This window comes from Gymnodraco acuticeps, unplaced genomic scaffold (assembly GCF_902827175.1).
Source record: "Gymnodraco acuticeps unplaced genomic scaffold, fGymAcu1.1, whole genome shotgun sequence".
In the NCBI taxonomy this organism is placed as follows: domain Eukaryota; kingdom Metazoa; phylum Chordata; class Actinopteri; order Perciformes; family Bathydraconidae; genus Gymnodraco; species Gymnodraco acuticeps.
Genome location: NW_022992205.1, coordinates 110,220 through 129,445, shown reverse-complemented (window position 1 = coordinate 129,445; position 19,226 = coordinate 110,220). Strand labels below are relative to the sequence as shown.

The 19,226-nt window shown below is 46.5% G+C and overlaps 1 protein-coding gene across 3 annotated transcripts in view; it reads right to left on the bottom strand.

The window, feature by feature from the left end:
• LOC117539429 (fer-1-like protein 4) overlaps positions 1 to 19,226 on the bottom strand; it is a 79,465-nt gene that overhangs the window by 16,650 nt on the left and 43,589 nt on the right. For all 3 annotated transcript variants that reach the window (XM_034205616.1, XM_034205617.1, XM_034205618.1), the window contains exons 17-34: positions 18,822 to 18,885; positions 18,604 to 18,704; positions 17,566 to 17,674; positions 17,167 to 17,395; positions 15,449 to 15,581; positions 15,238 to 15,338; positions 15,053 to 15,140; positions 14,565 to 14,681; positions 14,316 to 14,468; positions 14,018 to 14,213; positions 13,710 to 13,834; positions 13,347 to 13,481; positions 12,773 to 12,946; positions 9,729 to 9,839; positions 9,458 to 9,619; positions 8,562 to 8,736; positions 7,709 to 7,821; positions 7,476 to 7,592 (exon numbers count right to left, since the gene is read on the bottom strand). In XM_034205616.1, the coding sequence (XP_034061507.1) occupies positions 7,476 to 7,592; positions 7,709 to 7,821; positions 8,562 to 8,736; positions 9,458 to 9,619; positions 9,729 to 9,839; positions 12,773 to 12,946; positions 13,347 to 13,481; positions 13,710 to 13,834; positions 14,018 to 14,213; positions 14,316 to 14,468; positions 14,565 to 14,681; positions 15,053 to 15,140; positions 15,238 to 15,338; positions 15,449 to 15,581; positions 17,167 to 17,395; positions 17,566 to 17,674; positions 18,604 to 18,704; positions 18,822 to 18,885 (2,403 nt within the window). The remainder of the gene's footprint in view (positions 1 to 7,475; positions 7,593 to 7,708; positions 7,822 to 8,561; positions 8,737 to 9,457; positions 9,620 to 9,728; positions 9,840 to 12,772; positions 12,947 to 13,346; positions 13,482 to 13,709; positions 13,835 to 14,017; positions 14,214 to 14,315; positions 14,469 to 14,564; positions 14,682 to 15,052; positions 15,141 to 15,237; positions 15,339 to 15,448; positions 15,582 to 17,166; positions 17,396 to 17,565; positions 17,675 to 18,603; positions 18,705 to 18,821; positions 18,886 to 19,226) is intronic.

Here is a 19,226-nt window from a genome sequence, read left to right as displayed (position 1 = left end):
TTTCCCTCTTATATTGCAGTCCCTCACTCACTTTTTTTTAAATTCAGTGTGAGAATTGAGCTGGAGCTTGTCCTGCCAGGAGTTTGTAAATCTGGGCTGACATGGAGTCAGGGCCATTCTCATACACATGCAGGTGCTCATTGGTTACAGTGATGCAAACACAGGTATGGTGAAAAAAGAGAGAACTATTCGAAGCAGAAAAAAAACAGCATAATACCATCTGACAAAGGCCTGTGCTATAATGCTTCAATTAACTGCTATTCTTTATAATATACTCAGATCAATAGGAGACAGAAATGTTAAGTTAAAAATCAAGGGTTTTTATTATTTACAGCAGGGGTGGGGAACCTTTTTCCTTTCAATTTTTACAACATCCTCCGAGGGTCGTACAAATTATTGAACCCAACCTTTGCTTAAAAAAACTAAAATCACAGCCCATTCATTTGGCCTTTCTTTCATGCTGTGCAAAGAAAAAGCAACCGCTTAATCCAGATATCTCACCATGACTCACGTATGCATGCATGTGCACGGTGTGGTGTGACCACCAAAACAGACAGATATGGACACAAGATGTGTGCAAATGTATTTAGTATCCTATCCATGTGAACATGATTTAAGTGGGGGGGGGGGGACCTAACCTTCTCTAGGGGGGTCCGGGGGCATGTTCCCCCGGGAAGATTTTTTTTTAAATATTGAAGATAAAAGCATCAATCTAGTAGACTTTGAGAGCAACATTAAGAGATCTATGGATACATCTCTCAACACCCATATGAAACAGAACTGTAAGCATATTTTTCTTTTTGGATATTTTTACAAATCACTCCCCTTTTAAACTCTATTCTTGTTATTTTTAACAACTTTTTTGTTACTGTCATATCGTATTTTATACCTGTTTTTCATTTAGTCTCATTAATAACTATAATGATCATATCAAGATGTGCCTTAACCTCACTGAGCTGAGGTTATTTGAGCCTCTCAGGAGATAGCTCTCTTCCACCTGGTTGTAGAAAAGCTCTTTAAATTCGTTAGCATAGCTAGCTAACCAGATGCTAATAACAACAGATCACCACTGTGCTTACAACTAAAGACACAGCCACGCAAACACTGCGGCATGTGTACGGCTCCTTATGGGTACTGCAATATTTGAAGGGCTGGAGCGGCGTTCCGGTGCTCTCTGTCAGCACTCCTTTCAGACGAGACATATACCACGTGAAGACACGGTACGCTCGTGTTGTGTTTAAGGAACCTGTCCTTGGCCAGGAAAAACAGGTACTCGCTTGTTTAATTATTTTTGCGGTCTAGATTTCTTCTTCTTTTTTGAAGTGAGAAGTTGTCCGTCAGTCGGACTGACGGACGGACTCCCTCCCCCCCCACCCCCAAAACGAAAACTCTTCGGTTCTCCACGAATTACACAAGTCCCCCAAATCAGCGTTAAAAAAGCGGGAGGCGCCGACAAATCCCCTATTAATGTATTGATTATAGCTCCGGGTCCGTATAAGTCGGCGTCTGGGTCCGGATCCGGACCGCGGTCCGCCTGTTGCCGACCCCTGATCTATAGTTTGATAGATATTACGAAGATGATTTGAGGTATGCGGCAGCCTCCATGTAAAGTTACGGGTTGGAAACTATAGGTTACTTACGTAACCCCAGTTCTCAGAGTAACATGAAGTGAGATGTCTCACTATGGGATGCGTCTCATCGCGGAGCAAACAGAAGCATCAATCTCATTACGCCAATCCTGATTGGCTGGTGATCTTGACGTCAGCGTCAGGGAATTCACCCCCTATAAGTAGCTTGCGCCACGACGCATGCGTCATTCAAAAATAAGCACCTCTTCTCGCTTCACCATAGCAAGGAGGGCCGTCTGGTGAGACATCTCACTTCATGTTACTCTGAGAACTGGGGTTACGTAAGTAACCTATAGTTCTCATTCATAACACTCCGTTCGATGTCTCACTATGGGAAATTGTAGCTCCCGTATTGTCAGATGAGCTTATCTCGAAAATCACCAAACCAACCAGAACTTAACAGGTAGAGCTCTGACTCAACCAGGTGCCCAGCACTGCTTGAGTCACACTGGGAGAAGAACGTCCAGCCTGTTAAGAGGCGGACAAAAGTGAGCGGCGAGGACCAGCTCGCCGCTGCACCAATGTCTTGGATGGGAGACATCCTGGACAGAGTCCAGGATGCAGCCAGACCCTGAGTCGAAAGAGCTCGCGGACCCGAGGGTGCCTGCGAACTCTGACTCGTATGAGCCCCAAAGCAATTGCTTCCACAAACCAGTGGGAGAGCCGTTGCTTAGTAACAGGCTTGCCCTTATAAGGGTTAGCCCAGGACACAAGGGGTTGGTCATTATGACAAAGCACCCTTGATCTGTCCCTGTACGTGCGTAAAGCACGGGCTGGACACGGCAAATCCGGCCGCTGTTCCCCGGAGGAATACAGTGGCAGGGAGGATGCCTCAATATCAAATGTGGTACCTGAACCAACCGCCTTAAGATAAAGGCAGGGTTGGGCTTCAACCACACTCTGTTTGCCCTGGGGCGAACTGAGTGCATGAAGACTGTACAGATAATGCATGAGTGCCACTGGCTCGCTTGGCAGCTGCCAGGGTCAGCTTCATGTCACACTGTATTCAGATTGTACCACTCACGGGCCAGGCCCATAGAGCCAAGCGCTCTGGGTGTGGGTGAAAGATCGTCCCCCCCGCTTGGGACAGTATGTCCCTGCGTAGTGGGAGCTGCCATGGCTGCCCGCACAGCAGCTGATATATCTCCACTAGCCAGTACATAGCTGGCCAGTGCGGAGCTATCAGGATAAGTGTGTGGCGTTGCTCTCTCACTCTGGCCAGAGTTGGGGGTATCAGAGCCAGGGGTGGGAACGCGTACAGAAGCCCCGGGGGCCAATTGTGCGTGAGTGCATCCACGCCTAACGGTGCATTTAGATCGCGCATCGAAAAGAACAGCTGACACTGAGCGTTGTCTTTCGATGCGAACAGATCCACCGCGGCTCTGCCGTAACGCACCCACAGCTGGCTCACAATCCTTGGATGTAGAGTCCAGTCTGCATAAAGTGGTATACCTCTGGACCGTAGATCTGCCCCGAGGTTCATCACTCCCGGTACGTGCGTCGCTCTCAGAGAGAGGAGACGTCTACCGCTCCATAGGATCAGTTTGCGCGCCAGTGTGTCTAACTGGAGAGAACGCAAACCCCCTTGGCAGTTAATATACGATATTGTGGTCGTATTGTCTGTCCTCACAAGGACGTGATGTCCCCTGAGGAAAGGCAGAAAGCATTTTAGGGTGAGAAACACCGCTAAAAGCTCCAGGTAATTTATGTGCGCCCGCTGGAGGTCTCTGCTTCAGAGACCCCTCACCGGGCGACCTTCATAAATACCTCCCCAACCTGTCAGACATGCGTCCGTGGTGACCACTTTCCGTGAAAGGACAGCACCCATAGGCACACCTCGTACTAGAAAAGTCGGGTGCAGCCAGTGGCGCAGTGCCATTACGCATTTCACAGTAACCATCACTCTCCGCGCGCCATGGCGCGCAGGGTTTAGTTTTAGGGCGGCCACCCAGCGCTGAAACTCCCTCATGTGTAAGCGTCCCAGTCGTACGACCAGGTTGGCTGACGCCATGAGCCCCAGCAATCGCAGGCATGATCTGAAGAGAACATGTTTTGCGCAGCCGGAAAAGAGCGAGACAAGCTCTGAAAGCTTTCACTCTATCCGCTGACAAGCGAGCTGAAAAGGGCACCGAGTTCAGGTGTAAACCCAGGAAGAGTATAGTCTGCGCGGGGCACAACATGCTCTTGTCTGTGTTTATTATGAAACCCAGGTTGAGCAGGTGCTTTACGAGGACATTTGTCTGCGTAACAGCCTCCTGCTCCGACTGTGCGAGCAGCAGCCAGTCGTCCAGGTAGGTCGCCAGGCGAATACCCTGTTGTCTTAACGGGGCTATCGCGGCTTCCGTACATCGTACAAACACCCTTGGACTGAGAGACAGACCGAAGGGGAGTACTCTGTATTCATAACAGATCCCCTGAAATGCGAATCTCAGATATTTTCTGTGTGGGTAATATACTGGGATGTGAAAATACGCATCTTTCAGGTCGACTGATGTAAACCAGTCGTCTTGTCGCACGAGCCGCAGCAGAGATGTGTGAGTGAGCATTCTGAACTTATATCTTTTTAGATATTTGTTCAGAGCCCTCAAATCAAGTATTGGCCGAATTCCGTTCCCTCCCCGTTTGGGAACGAGGAAGTACTTGGAATAGAAGCCGCCCTGACTCTGCTCGGCGGGTACAATAGATATAGCCCTCTTTTCTAGGAGAGAGAGAATCTCTCTCTCCAGAATATGGGCTGACTCTCCTCGGGCCTGCGAATGCAGAATGCCCGAGAAGCGAGGGGGGGTGACAGCGAATTGGAGTCTGTAGCCCCGTGTTACTGTCTTGAAAACCCAAGCAGATGATGTGAGCATCTTCCACTGCATGCTCCTTAGAGCCAGTGGAGATGTCACGTCTCTTCCCCTCTGAGTCTCTATTTGTTGTGTTATGGGGCCCTCTAGTGTCTGAACACAGTGGTGCCCCTTTTCGACAATCCCCACCGACACTGCGCATGCGCATGACGGTGGTGCCTTCACAACCCCAGCCGGCACTGCGCATGCGCGTGACGGTGGTGCCTTCACAGACGCGCCTGTAATCCGCCTTTTGAGAGATGCCGTAGCTGCTCTCAGAAGGGGAACAGTTGACGGGCTGTTTATTGGTTTTATTGTTTTTCTTATCATTTTTTTTGGAGCTGCGCCCTCGGCCTGAAGCCTGGATGCGTCAGCGGCAAATGTTTTATGACAGAAAAATCAACAAATGTGTGACATGTGTTTGTGCGGACTTGAGGATGGTGTTGAGGCATCTCTTGAGGCGGCGGGAACACATTTAGAGCTGGGGAACCGTGGACTTCCAGCTCTGTCACAGAGGGGAGAAGGAGGGGCTATCACGCCACTCGCTTCTTCTTCCTCGACTGCTGGCCGAAATTCTGGGTTGGCTGCGCCTGAGCTGCAGCCGGAACCGGAGATTTTCTAGGCCAGCTCGCCCTCGTCTCCAGCCTGGGCTGGGGACTCGGGGCGGGCTGCGACCTCTGCGTTTTCGGTGTTTTAAACCGAGCAGGGTTCGAGGCAGCTTGGGCGAAGGACTGCTGCTGCGAAGGCAGCGGCTGGACCCTTCGAGGGAGGCAGAGTTGGAGTGCCTCGTCCACCTTCTTTTTCGACTCACACCTCCTTTGCATGGAAGCAAGAGCGGAGCCGAAAATTCCCTCGGGAACGATGGGCATGTCCAGCACATCCTCCTTTTCCCGGTCTGGGAGGTTGGTGAGGTTGAGCCATCTCGCTCTTTCCTGCACCACCATGATCCCCATTGCCTTGCCCGTGGCCTGGACGGCGCAGCGTTGGACACGAAGACAAATGTCCGTGACCGCTGCCATCTCGTCCAGAGTGGCTGCCCCCGGGTTACCCGACAGGTCCTCGCAGAGCTCCGCTTGGTAAGCGGTTAGCAGCGAGGACACATTCAGGGCCCTGGCGGACAACGCTGCGGCTTTGTAGGACCGTTCAGTCATTGTCGACTGAAATCGGTCCGACTTTGCCGGCAGCGTGGGGTTCCTGCTTGGTGACGGGCCCATCCTCGGTAGGAGGTGGGCCACTACCAGCGGTTCCATGGGCGGTATGCGGAGCAGGCCGAGCTTCTCCATTCCGTCACAGTCTAGGGAGGAGGCACCCTGGATTGGGACCTTGTTGCTGAAGGGCCGGTCTCTCCACGAGACCGACACCTCATCCAACATCTCCGGGAAGACCGGAAGGAGTTGCCTCTTTGTCCGCGCTGCTTGGGGAAAATGTTTCCCTTCGTAGCGGGACCCGGAGGTCTCCTTGGCCATTTCAGGCCACGGGATGTCGAGTCTGGCCGCGGCGCGTTTACACACGGCCTGCAGGTCCATGCTCAGACAGGGCGAAGCTGGTGTGCTATCGTCTGGGAGAGCAGCCCTCGCTCCAGGCTTTGCAGCCTGAGCCGATGACATGAAGATGTCCTCTTCATGTTCATCCGACTCGGACAGGAGGAACACCGAGGCGTCCTCATCGTAGTCCAGCTCGAGGACATCCTCCGCGGGTGAGACCATGGTGAGGTCTAACCGGGAGCCCCAGCTCGGTAAAGCGTGGGGTCCCGTTCCCGCGTGTCTTGCCGTCACCGGGTCCCGGCCTGCCAAGGCGCGGGATTCCGGTTCTGCAGCCATCGCAGTTAATGAGCCCCAGACCGACACGGAGAGGGGTTCACTCTCTGCGGCGGACGCCCCCGCGTCTTGACTGCCGGCCGGCAGGTCAGTGGACATGGGGGGGTCCTGCTCCGACAGGCTAGCTTGGCGTGCTAGCCGTCGGCGGAGGCTCTTCACGGTGAAGCGGACACAATGTCCGCACGAGCCGGGGTTGTCGATAGCGCCTCGGGCGTGTTCCAGCCCGAGGCAGGACGAGCAGACAGATGGGAATACATTGCAATCAGTTGAAAGCTATTTGCGTCCCTTTATGAAGCTGAAGGAGCCTAGGAGCGTCACAACTGCACGCCACGGACACTGACCAAACGTCGCTCCTGGACGATTATGGAGTGAGAGTGTGTTGGGATTCTAAGAGTACAATATACACTTCTCGCCAGAAATCGAATCAAAAAGCATTTTAATGGCCTAACTATTCCACAATTTAGGATTTTCCAGAGAGGGTTATTTGTGAATAAACGTCCCTCCGGAGCGTTTGCAATGAACGGGCCGGGAGCATGTTGTTTCTTACACAATCACTAGAGCACCTCTAGTGGTCGTGTAAGAAACAACATACACTTTAAAACGTGTCTTGGTCGTAATAAGGGCATGAACAATCGGCCTATATGGTCGTTTTTTGTAGGAGGACAGGCTGGTATAACTATGAATTATTTTCTTAAAGTGTGTCATTTAATAGATACATGTATTCAATGTAATAAAACAAAAAAAACGTTGTTGTAATTTTCCTAATTCTGCTTTATTGATCTGTCTTGTTTTTGGACAGTTGTTAAAAAATTGTAGTTATGTAATTTGATTGTTTTATTGTAACAATGCAGTCACATAACCAAAAGAAAATCTAACTTGTCTTTATCTTTTGTTGTCTGAATTCAGGTTATCTCATCATATTAACTCATATTTAAAAGAACCACAACAAAATTAAGTGTTGACTACGTCCATTCTCCGTGCACATTGTTGCATATTTAATTCTACAGGAGTTGCTTGCATTTTGACTTCCTTACTAAAGTTACATCTTAAATGTATTCTACATTTTATTCAGCTGACGCTTTTATTCAATGCCTGTGTGAAGTCAAAACAGGTGTGTTTTTATTCTACAACGGAATATGTGTATATCTTCTGCAGTCCTGACTAACCCATGTTTTCACACAGACAGGTAAATAATGTCTCACCTCTCTCTCCATCTCTTCCACAGAAGCGTAGTATTTGGACCACCAGTCCAGCTCCTCCTTCTCCGGCATCTCCTCCTCCAACTTCTCGCCTTTCTTCATCAGCTTCTTCAGAGGAGCCTGAAGGGGTTTATTCAAATGAACTCATTCTTTAATCCTTTATAGCTGAATCTAGGTAGAAATGTGTCTTGGTTCCATGTCATTAAACACAAAGACGAGGAGATTATTATACGTACATTTACCAGCTTCATGGGGTTTAAGGGGATCTTTGACTGTTTGATTGACAGGTTGCTGAGTCCCATACGGGTCACTGCATTCAGAGGTTCCATCTTCCTCGTATTCTGCCTCACTGGAGAGAGAATAAGATAAATGATGTTGATAAATGTTTCAATAAAAACTTTCAATTGACTATGAACGCTAAAGAGCATAGCTCGAGAAACATCCAATCACAGAGCTTCAGAAGTAGTCTTGTGGCTGATGGTGGGGGGAAGAATTACATAAATATTTGTAGAAATGTATACTAGAACTTGGTGGTAAAATACAATGCAAGGAACAAAAGAAATATAACTAATATGATAAACAGACTACACAATTAAACATTGGCACAATAATGTCATTAATAAAAAAGTAGAACTTGGAATCAATACATGTTAAGGTCAATTTCGGATCAATTCCACTGAAAATAACCATGTTCCAACACAACATAATTAGTGAATTGCAGAATAATGAGCATTTTAAGGGACAGCAGTCCTGTGAAACTTTGATTATCTCCACATATTGTACATTAAACAATGTGATTAAACAAATAACTCCTACTATTTAGTTGACACTACTATTGTATTATGAATATTTATTTGACAGACACAGAGCACAGATTGGAAGCTGTACAAAAGTTAGCTATAATGTAATTTAGTCGCTGGGCAGCAAACAACAAATGAAATTAGGTAAACGTACAGTGTAAAAGCACAAATAAAAGGTGTTACATAAAATGTGTTACGTATACAACACATTTTAAACAAAATTGTGTTAAAAACCAATGGCTCCAATCATCTCATGGACTTCCTCCATTACTTCTTTCACAGCTCTCACCTTTTGGTTTTGGCTCGTCATCTTCCTCCTCTTCCTCCCCCCCAAGCTCTCGCGGGGCATAGTCCATGAGGCTCTGGACCACGTGGGTCCCCACCAGAGCCATCCGACCGAAGGCCCGATGCTCCACCACGAACACCGTCAGAGGGGGGTGGAGGTAGGCCTGCTCCGGCAGCTCCTGGATGGAATATTTACAGGAAGAGGAAGGAGGAGGTTAGCTCTGTTCTGTACAGACTGGATACACTAGGGCAGCGGTCTAATATTAAAACATTTAAAATAAATCACATCCCATGTATTTTGCAAACCACTTTTCCTTGACCTAATGGACAACCCAAATAATAGTTAATTGCCAAGGATGGTATTTAAATACACAACTGAATATAAGAAGGAAATGTTTGTAACATCGAGAATGGTGTCTCTACTCCAGTCCTCTCATATTTTGAGACATGCATCCAAATAATGAGTATGATTTTCTGGAAATTATTGTAATAACGTGTTGTCAGTTGTTCGTGTGTTTTCAAGAATGACGAAATGGTGTGTTAATGGTTACTTTGAATGTCGCTACTGCAAGGAATTGTGGGACATCATTATCGCTAGTGTTACTGCAGGGGGCCACAACATATTAGTTTTAGGTTTTGAAAGTTGTTTTTTCTTTAAAAAAATGTAATATGTCCAAAAATATGCATGAACAAGGATCTGACATATTATTAGTGAAGACGAATCAAGCTATTGTTTATAAAAACTCAGGAACAAGAATGGCCAATAAATACCTCATTGTAGGCGTAATTCAAAATGCTTCCGGGTCATTTCACTCAGTAATGAACCTTTCTAAACAAAATACATTATTGGAGTGTGAAAAGCTTAAACAGTTTTCAGTAACCATCACTACTTTGACTGACCACGTCGATATAGCGGACCAGCTCTTTGAAGTTGGGGTGAGTGCTGTAGCTCTCGATCTCCTCAGATTCCAGCTGTCGCCCTGCACACTCCACCCTCACCAGGGGGCGCTCCACCTCAAAAAGCTGAACTCGCTTCAGGTCCCGCAGACCCCAGAACAGCACCTGAACACACACACACACACACACACAAACAGTGACTTCACAGATCAAAGTCAGAAAACACTTGAATATAATCAATGTCTGTCTGTCCGTCCGTGTGTGTGTGTGTTACCTCAATCCTAAAGGTCTTCAGGACAGGCCGGACCCCCTCTGGGATGTTGTAATATCTCTGCTCCTGCAGGAAGGTCAACTCCTGAGGGTCCACGCTGCTGGGGATGCAGGGCTGCAGGGGGGATATGTTTCACCAGTTCACTATCTAGATTAATTCATACACACTACTTTTTTGTTTTTTTGTTAAAGGATCATTCCAGGTTTTGTACAACTCTTCATCGTGCCTATCCCACTAATTTAATAGCAGCAGTTTTTGTTTATATTATCTTAACCACTTTAATTGGAGGTCAAACTTCTAATTGGTGAAAACGTTCATATCCGTAAATGCACAGGAAAATGTAAGGACAGTAGGCCAAAGTTAAAACAGAATGTGGGTCTGTACACATCGAGAGATGTTTAGGACTCTTTGGGTAACACATTTTCCATTCACCTTCCTTTTCTCTTCCAAATACATTTGATTAACCTGAGAGACACAGTCATTTGGAAAAGTTTTTATTAACCAAACAAGTACTTTCAAAATTATTCAATTAATTCCTCCAAGCATTTATAACTTGAATTGCCTCAATTAGTAGGGTCTACTTATGGGGGCAAAGTAAAATCTCACAGATTCTTTGCTTAAACTCTGTTGAACTTTGACACAGGAACATTTAACAAAATCATTGTGTCCTCAGCATAAAAACGAGAGGCCAAGAGTCCGAGAGGGGTCTGCCTGCCGGCCTCCACCCTCAGGACAGTTCCGGTGTAGGCTCCACTGTCAGGACACCTCCACTCTCAGTACAGGAAGTGACGATTCTGACCAACACGTTTTTTTCTCGTCTGATGGAAGTTTTCAAATCACAATGGAGACTCACCATGCACTTTGGGTCAGCCTTGGTCAAGCCCTTTTGACCCCCCAAACCTGGTTCTCGTAAAAGTTGACTTGCCATTTTTTGTTCAAATGACACCATGGAGGAATGTAACGGGAGTTGACAGGGGACTCTGCCCGCCTCACGACACGAGTGCCTATTTTCGGACACTTTTTTTCACTTTTCCCCGGTTTTATTAATTTTTAATACCCGGTTCCTTCTACCGGGGACACCATGGGAGCCTGCCTGCAGGCGCCAGTCTCAGGACACCTCCACTCTGAGGACACCTCCATTCTCAGGACAGGAAGTGCATGCAAGCTAAGAATTACAAAATAAAATCGTCACTATCAGTACAGCGCCACTTTCCGAACAGGAAATGCACGCAAATACAAAATAAAATCGTACTGACACTTATTATATAGCCTACATATGTATATGTATATATATAAAAATAGGGACACCTTGTATTGTTTACTCTCAGTACAGCACCACTTTCCGAACAGGAAATGCACACTAATACAAAATAAAATCACACTGACACTTATTATATCTATATATATAGATTTATATATATAAATAAAGACATCTTGTATTTTAGTTACACCCGCTAGACAACAGTGGAGGGTTCGAGAAACAACCGTGTTTACCGGGTGCACCGCGGCGGAGGGACCCGTAGTGGGACCGCTGAGTCAGACGGTGCGTCTTGGTCACGCTTCATATCGGCCGGCCCGGGAAGGAAGAGAGACGCAGCACACCCTACCGGCCATCAGAGTCGAACCCGCAGTTCGGAGGAACCGACCGCCAGAGCACCGGCACTAGGCCGGGCCGGTGGAGGCCCTCCGATGGTGGGTCGCGTTTGCCAGTAGATCAGTGAGAGGAGAAAATGCAACAAAAATTGTCAAAATCCGTTGATATATGGATGAGTGGGGGGGGGGGGGGAATGGCTGGACACAGGCCGTGGGGGGACACCCGAGACCGGGCAGTGTCCCTGGTAGAAGGAACCGGGTGAAATAGCCAAAAAAAGAAAAATGTATAAAACTGGGGAAAATAGGGGGAGGGAAAAAAAGTACGAAGAAAAGTACGAAAATAGGCACTCGTGAGGCGGGCAGAGTCCCTTGTCAACTCCCGTTACATTCCTCCATGGTGTCATTTGGGCAAAAAATGGCTAAGTCAACTGTTACGAGAACCAGGCTGGGGGGGTCAAAAGGGCTTGACCAAGGCCGACCCAAAGTGCTTGGTGAGCGGACTCATCACCTCCGTTATGAGTCTCTATTGTGATTTGAAAACTTCCATCAGACGAGTCCTTCGGGGGGCGGGGAAAAAAACGTGTTCGTCAGAATCGTCACTTCCTGTACTGAGAGTGGAGGTGTCCTGACAGTGGAGCCTACACCTTTACTGAGCTGTGTGGGGTTTGTTCAACTTTTAAAAGATGTTTGAATGGTGATATACACAGTGATAGATGTTAAGGACTAACGTTTATAATAAATACATTTGTATTTATTTTAAGATCTTTTCATAGTTCATACAATCATACGTATTGGGATCATTTGTATTAATGTGGACCGGAGGGAGAGGGTGACGAGCATAAGTTTCACTTTCCTTTTTTATTGCAATTCCAGCTTTGGTCATGAAGAATATGTTTCTCTGTTGTCCACGTTCATAAAGCATAAAGCAACAGCATCAGAGCACGGTGCAGAGTCTCTAGATGAGTCCCTCGTTCTTATTAAACATCCATGTTGTAGTCCGCTGTATAGAAAACTGTAGTTTCCATAGTTTCCCCACAGCAGCAGACGCACATTTATGACGTCCGCTAGCGCATCATAAACACGTCGGATAGTGAAAGTGCATTTGGATTCTCTAAAGTACTGCAGTCTCTTCTCCTAAATCCTTTTGAATTCTCCTATCCACTATCCCTTAACCCCGTGACGTTTCACATAGAGGTCAAGGGATAGACGATAGGGTTAGAACTTAGGAGCTGATTTTTGGATTATTCCTAGTGTATAGAAAGAAGGCTGAGGGGTGTGGGGGGGGAGGTACCAGGCTCAATCCTCTCAATTTCATCAAGAAGGAGCAACTCTTCAGGTGTGAACCTCCTTTAAGTGTGTTCCCAGATATTAGTTAAAACAGTGTAATTATCACTGATAGAAAAGATGGTCGATTAAGGAGATCAGAAAGATATTGATAGATTGACAGGTGTCACCTCTCCAAAGCTGGAGTAGTCCAGCTCGATGAGCTCGAAGGCAGCCAGCAGCTCTCCGGCGGGGGCTCTGCCCATGCTGATGTCAAAGAAACGGAGGTGGGGCTTCTTATAGTACTGCTCCACAGTTTTAAACTCCGGCTCCGCAAACGCACGACCCAGAGGCTTTGGACTGCCCTGCACACACACACACACACACACACACACACACACACACACACACACACACACACACACACACACACACACAACACACACACACACACACACACACACACACACACACACACACACACACACACACACACACACACAACACACACACACACACACACACACACACACACACACACACACACACACACACACGTTGTTATGGCATTACTTCCTGAAGGTGCAGAAGAATTAAGAGACAACGTCCCACCCCTTCTGTTGGTCCACATGGGAACTTGTTTTGTTAGAAATATGTACAAAATAATTTTTTTATTTGAAATGTGTAATTCATAGCACCATTCAAACATGTTATAAACATTTTTTTTCATTTCCAACCGTAGAAGAAGAAAAAGGCAAGTGTTACCATGGCGTCCTGGTCGTAGATGTTGATGGTGATAAGGGGAGGGTCTTGTTCGAGCTCCTCCCTCGTACCCTCAAGCAGAACTCTGTCAAACAACAAACTTTCACACCAGGCAGGAGAGATCGTATCATTTAAAACCTGAACACAAACACACACACACACACAACACACACACACCACACACACACACACACACACACACACACACACACACACACACACACACACACACACACACACACACACACACACACACACAGTAAGTGATAAGCAAGATGCTATCCCATTGAATTAGCGGAAATTGTCTTTGGAGTTTAATTAATTGTCATCATTTAATATGCCCATTCATTGGATAGCTGTACCTACCCTGGTGACTTGGCATTGAGTAGAAAAGAGAACCTTGGCAAAAGGATCTGATAGGCCGTTATCATCAGCAGCTATCAGGCCACGCCCCTGATACATGTGACATCGTAGCTGGAAGTACCTGCTGTCTACAGAGAGAGAGAGAGAGAGAGAGAGAGAGAGAGAGAGAGAGAGAGAGAGAGAGAGAGAGAGAGAGAGAGAGAGAGAGGTGACATCAGTGCTGTTGATTCCAGGTAAAGCTTTATTATGACCAAGTGGAAATAAAGAAACAAGAAGTGTCTGTACAGAAGCCACACTGCCCGTTGACTCACCTTGGCAGGACAGACTAACAGGAAGCTTCATCTTCCCTGCAGGGACCAGGCTCCTCTGCTCCTCGTCCTCTTTCTCGTAGATCGGCAGAAACTCTTCCGGCAAACAGTTGGTGGCCTCTTTACTGTACTTGGCCAGGCCGAGCCACATGAAAACCTCCAGCTTTGCAAAGATCTCACTTGCCGAACCATCCGGAGACTAAACAGACATGCAGAGAGAGAGCCAGAGAGAGAGCCAGAGAGATTAGATTAGAGACTGACTGTTGAGCACCATCCAGGACATCAGTGTTAGAACTGTTACCTTCATGTAGAGGGTGGTGACCTTGCCACAGTCCCGCCCCCTTTGCTCCTCCACCAATGAAAAGAGGATGGAGTATGCAGGGATCCTGACGTAGGCCAATCGCTTGCTTCCACTCAGTAACCACAGAAATGCGTCCGGGATGGTAGTCTGGGGCTGGAAAGAGAGAGGTGTGGGGTAGGGGGTTTCAGACCTCAGACTTACTCAACATACTGCTAACATCTTTGTAGTGGCCACTTAATAATTTCTGACCTCTTTAGCCAGCAGGCGGAGTTTCCTCAGGAGTTTCCTGCTTTCCATCAAACGCTGTTTTGCCATCCTCCTTGTGACCCTTCTCCTGGCCCTCACAGCTTGTCTAGCAACAAGGACCTTAAGATAGGTAGACATGGTGAAAACAGATGGTAAATTGCATGAACTGCACTTATAAAGTGTTTTCCAGTAAGCTTTCACTCATAGCACTTAATAATATCAGGCAGCATTCACCTGTTCACACACATTCAAACAGAGACAGAGGCTGCCATACAACGTGTCACCTGCTCATCAGCTGTGATGAACATTAACACACATCCACACACCATTGGCGAAGCCATTGGGGGAAATTTGGGGTTCAATATCTTGCCCAAGGACACTTGCATGTTGACTTCAAGGACCTCCAACCGACAAAAAAGACAGCCAGACACAGAAGCAAGTAATGAATTGGCAGGAAGATTGTGGCATGTATTAAGTGAGGACAGACTAACCAAATGTTTCTTGATGAAGTCCTTCCTGTATCGGTCCAGGTTGTTGGGTCGAGACTGAGACCTCCTGTCTGAGAAAACACTAAACTGTCTGCATTGAGAGAGACAAGAAGACAGACAGGCATCAACGCAAATCAAATCAAAGCAAACTAAATCTATTCTAATTTTTTCCAAAGGAGGAGACTGACTTGCAGGAGGCCACCAGCTCCAGCAGCACCTCCACCAAACGGCCTTTAGCGTTACTTCTCGGCCTCCTCAAGAGACGCTCCACCCCATCAAGACCAATCTCCTACAAGAGGAGTAGGGAACAGAGGAGAGGATGACATGTGACCAGTTCATATGCATTGTGTGATAGACACTGTGTAAATAAAAGGAAATAAACGATCACTTGACTCTCACCAGTCGGTCAGCTGTCTTGTTGAGCCAGTTGGCCTGATAGAGACGAAAGCTGTGATCTTCAAACTGACTCCAGACAAACAGACAAGGCTTCTGTTTCTCGGAGGGGGGCTGGAGAGGAAGACATTGGAACGACCTGAGAGTCAGACAGACAGACAGACAGACAGACAGACAGACAGACAGACAGACAGACAGACAGACAGACAGACAGACAGACAGACAGACAGACAGACAGACAGACAGACAGACAGACAGGTAGACAGGTAGAAAGAGGGAGAAACAGACAGGTAAACAGGGGGAGAGACGGACAGGGGGAGAGACACAGACAGTCAATTATACAGCAAGTGGCTGTGTGCAGTAATCATTGTGGAGGTAAGTATAGTAACCCCTCCAAGAATTGTCAGCTTTTATTGGTAAATGGACTGCAAAGTACTGTATAATTTTTCCTCCACACACCCATTCACACATTGATGGCTGCAAGCTACCCTTAAATGTACTGGCATACATATCGGCAACAAACAGGGTTCAGTGAACTGCTCAAGGACATTTTCCTTAATAAGCCTCTACTTTAACAGCTGAACAAAAACCAATGGAGAGTTGTGTGTCCCTGTGACAGTAGGAGCTGTGATAATAGGAGCAGTGCCTTCTGGTAGGACCTCCAAAGGCAAATTGGTGTCATATATGAGGCCATAACTAGGAGCAATTCAAGAGCACCTAACAAATTAGGGTCTTGAGGATTTTTGGATTATATGGTTAACATATGGATCCTGGCCTGGTAGCACCTCTACATTAGGGTTTAATATGACGTGGTCTGAGGTCATGGAGACATGGAAACATACTGGGTCATGTCCAAAGCTTCCATTGAGGAGGCAGTTACACAACGGTAAAGAAAGCTGCCACAGCAAAGACTTGTAGACAGGTATATCCTGCAGAGTCCAGTGTGGGAGAGGTTCTGTCCAACATTTCAAGAAGCAGAAACAGGGGTCAGGTACAGGGGAAGGAACACCTGAAATGCTGTCACAGTCTGCTTCCTCTCCTTACCTGCTGCACTCAGTACTTTTCCACAACCCCATCTCCAGCTCTCATGCAAGACTCCCCAGCACTTCATTCCGGGTGGACTTCCTGTTGCCGACCCTGCCTTCCTCGGCTCATCCCTGGAAAACCTACCAGCCTTCTGCCCCTGGTCTTACAATCTGCCTCAGCATCTGGTTCCTGTGGCTGTTTGGTGTTGGTGTTTTTTTGCATCGAGCAATTATCTTGGTTTCCCGATCCTCTGCCTGGCCCCAACCAACCCTGCTCCATACTGGTTTGTTCTGCTTGGACTTTTTTGTTTTACTGTGCTCAATACCTGCCCTGCTCTGTAACAGCTGAGTTTCAAATTAGACTTCATTACGAACTGTTCCCAGTTTCCTGTGTGCTGCATTTGGGTTCCGGCGCCCTCCGTTACACTTGCCTTCTGTGGTGGTGGCCGGGTTTGTAGAACTATAGGAAATCTTGTGGTGCAAGTTACGTATCTTCTGAGAAGGTGCACAACTCATTAGGGGGGCTAACTATCCCATCTGACCTGGCAAAGTTTTGGGATCACCCAGAGGTAGCTGAGATGATGGGGCTGGGGAAAAGGATATCTTTTATTTGCTGCCATGCCTCAAAAAGGGATGGAAAACAGATTTTGGATCAAGTAGTGTTGGTAGGGGATAAAGTTACGTGTAGTGGTCACCTACCTGTCGTACTCGGTGGGCTGGGGTCTTGCAGGAGTAGTCACAGATCTGTTTTCAGATTCAGGACTCAGCAGATCCTCTCTGTCCAGCTCATCCTCAGACTCCAGCAGACCCTGCGCCTCCTCATTCAGATCCTCCTTACTCCTCCTCAGATCGTCCCTGCTCCTCCTCAGCTCCTCCCTGCTCTGGCTCTTCTTTGACTTCCCAACCCCCAAAACCTTCCCATAATTCCCTGCCAAAAACAGAACAGCTGATTGACGATTGATGTTGGACATACTTTGTCTTTTCGCACTGTTGGTCTGACAGAGTGTTAGAATGTTAATTGCTCAGTGTAAATTGGATGTTTTTTTGACTTAATGTATTAATAAGTACTGAGAATTGGACATAGAATAAAATGTTTACCTATTGAGAGTTCGAATGTCATTGGTCTGGTTCCTACAGACGGGTCCATCATAGTGACTTCAAACAGAGATGCGAACAACAGAAATTCTTCCGTGCGACCCAGGAAACCCTGAGAACAAAAAACAAGACAATACTGAGAGCTGCAGGATGTCACCTATCTGTTATCTACCTGGGACACTTCCTCATCTGCAACTCTGTTTCATGCTGTGAAGTTGTGCCCTGGTTTCTCCTTGTTTGTATGTACATCCATACACTTTGGTCAGGCATTAACACGTTTTAAGAACTTTGCTGGTTTATTCTATGCAGATGATGATGAAATAAATGTTGGGGAGGAGAGGCAAAAATGAGCAAAAGACAATAAGAGAAAAAAGGGTAGTAATAAATAAAAGCAGAAAGAAGCTAAAACAATGTTTTCTTTCATTCCAAATTGTTCATTTGAATTGAAATTATTCTGAAATATTTGTTCTGAATTCTGAAATATAAGATTTTAAAGTATTTATTGTTATTAATGACTGCTAGGTCTCTTGGGTTTTTATATTTATATCGACCTTTTTTACTGCTGCTATTTATTTTTACCATGTTGTGTACATTTTAATATTGTATTACACATATTTGGCCTCTTTATCATCAATATTTAATATGCTAGCATACTTAGTCTTTCATCTGCACTGTCCCTGTACATTTCAACACTGTGGGACCCATTAAGGATTTGTGAATCTGATTTTGATATTGAGTGTATCAGACCCAGCTTAACAGCTGTGTTTGTGTTTTCAGCATGTTTATTGTTTATGCACATTATGATATGTTTATGTTCATGACAATAATTTAAGGGTGGTATCTTCTGAGGAAGTGTGTGAATTTATTTTTGCTATATTTAGCGACCGTACAGTAGGAGCTAGTGATGCCTGCTGCTTTCATTGGAAAAGGGTTTTTGACACTGGGGTTTTCCACTTGTATAATGTCATAATATACGGTACTCTTGCTAGCTCTGATAGATTACCCAAACTAGCTTTAGAAGGCGGTGGTGGCAGCACTGACCTCAGGAAGTGGATGGGTCTCCTCGACCTCCACAGTTACAGCTTCTGGTACCTCAACTCCTGCATCACCTGACTCCTCAACCAATCCGCTAGAAGACGCTACTGCAACAAGGAAGAAAAACAATGTATGAACTACAAAACATGTGGGGTTCTATCAACCAGGACATACCTAAAAGACCATGGGGAATAACTTGTGTGGGTCAGACTCAGTAGACAGACCTTCCTTATTCTTCTCCCTCTTGCTTTTCTTCCTCAGGCCCAGCTTCCCAAATGCTCCTTTAACCTTCAAGGACATAAAAGAGTCAGTGAGATGAGAAGAGATGATTGCTAAGCTCTGTTCAGTATCATTAAGGTCAAATATTATTTGGTTTGATATAGTGGTTGCCAAAGTAAAAACATCCTGCCTTAGATGAAACATGCAACCGGAAATGGATGCCACAAAACTGATGTTTTGTTCTCGTTTAAAGGACAAAATCGGCTAATGTACTGCATATCAGTGGCGTAACAAGGTTGTGATTGGCCCCGGTGCAAATATGTTTTTGGGCCCCCTTCCCCAAGCAAGGACACACACAACCACTTAGAAGCGCCAACCAGTGGTGTAGTTGGGATTTTTTTACTAGGTGG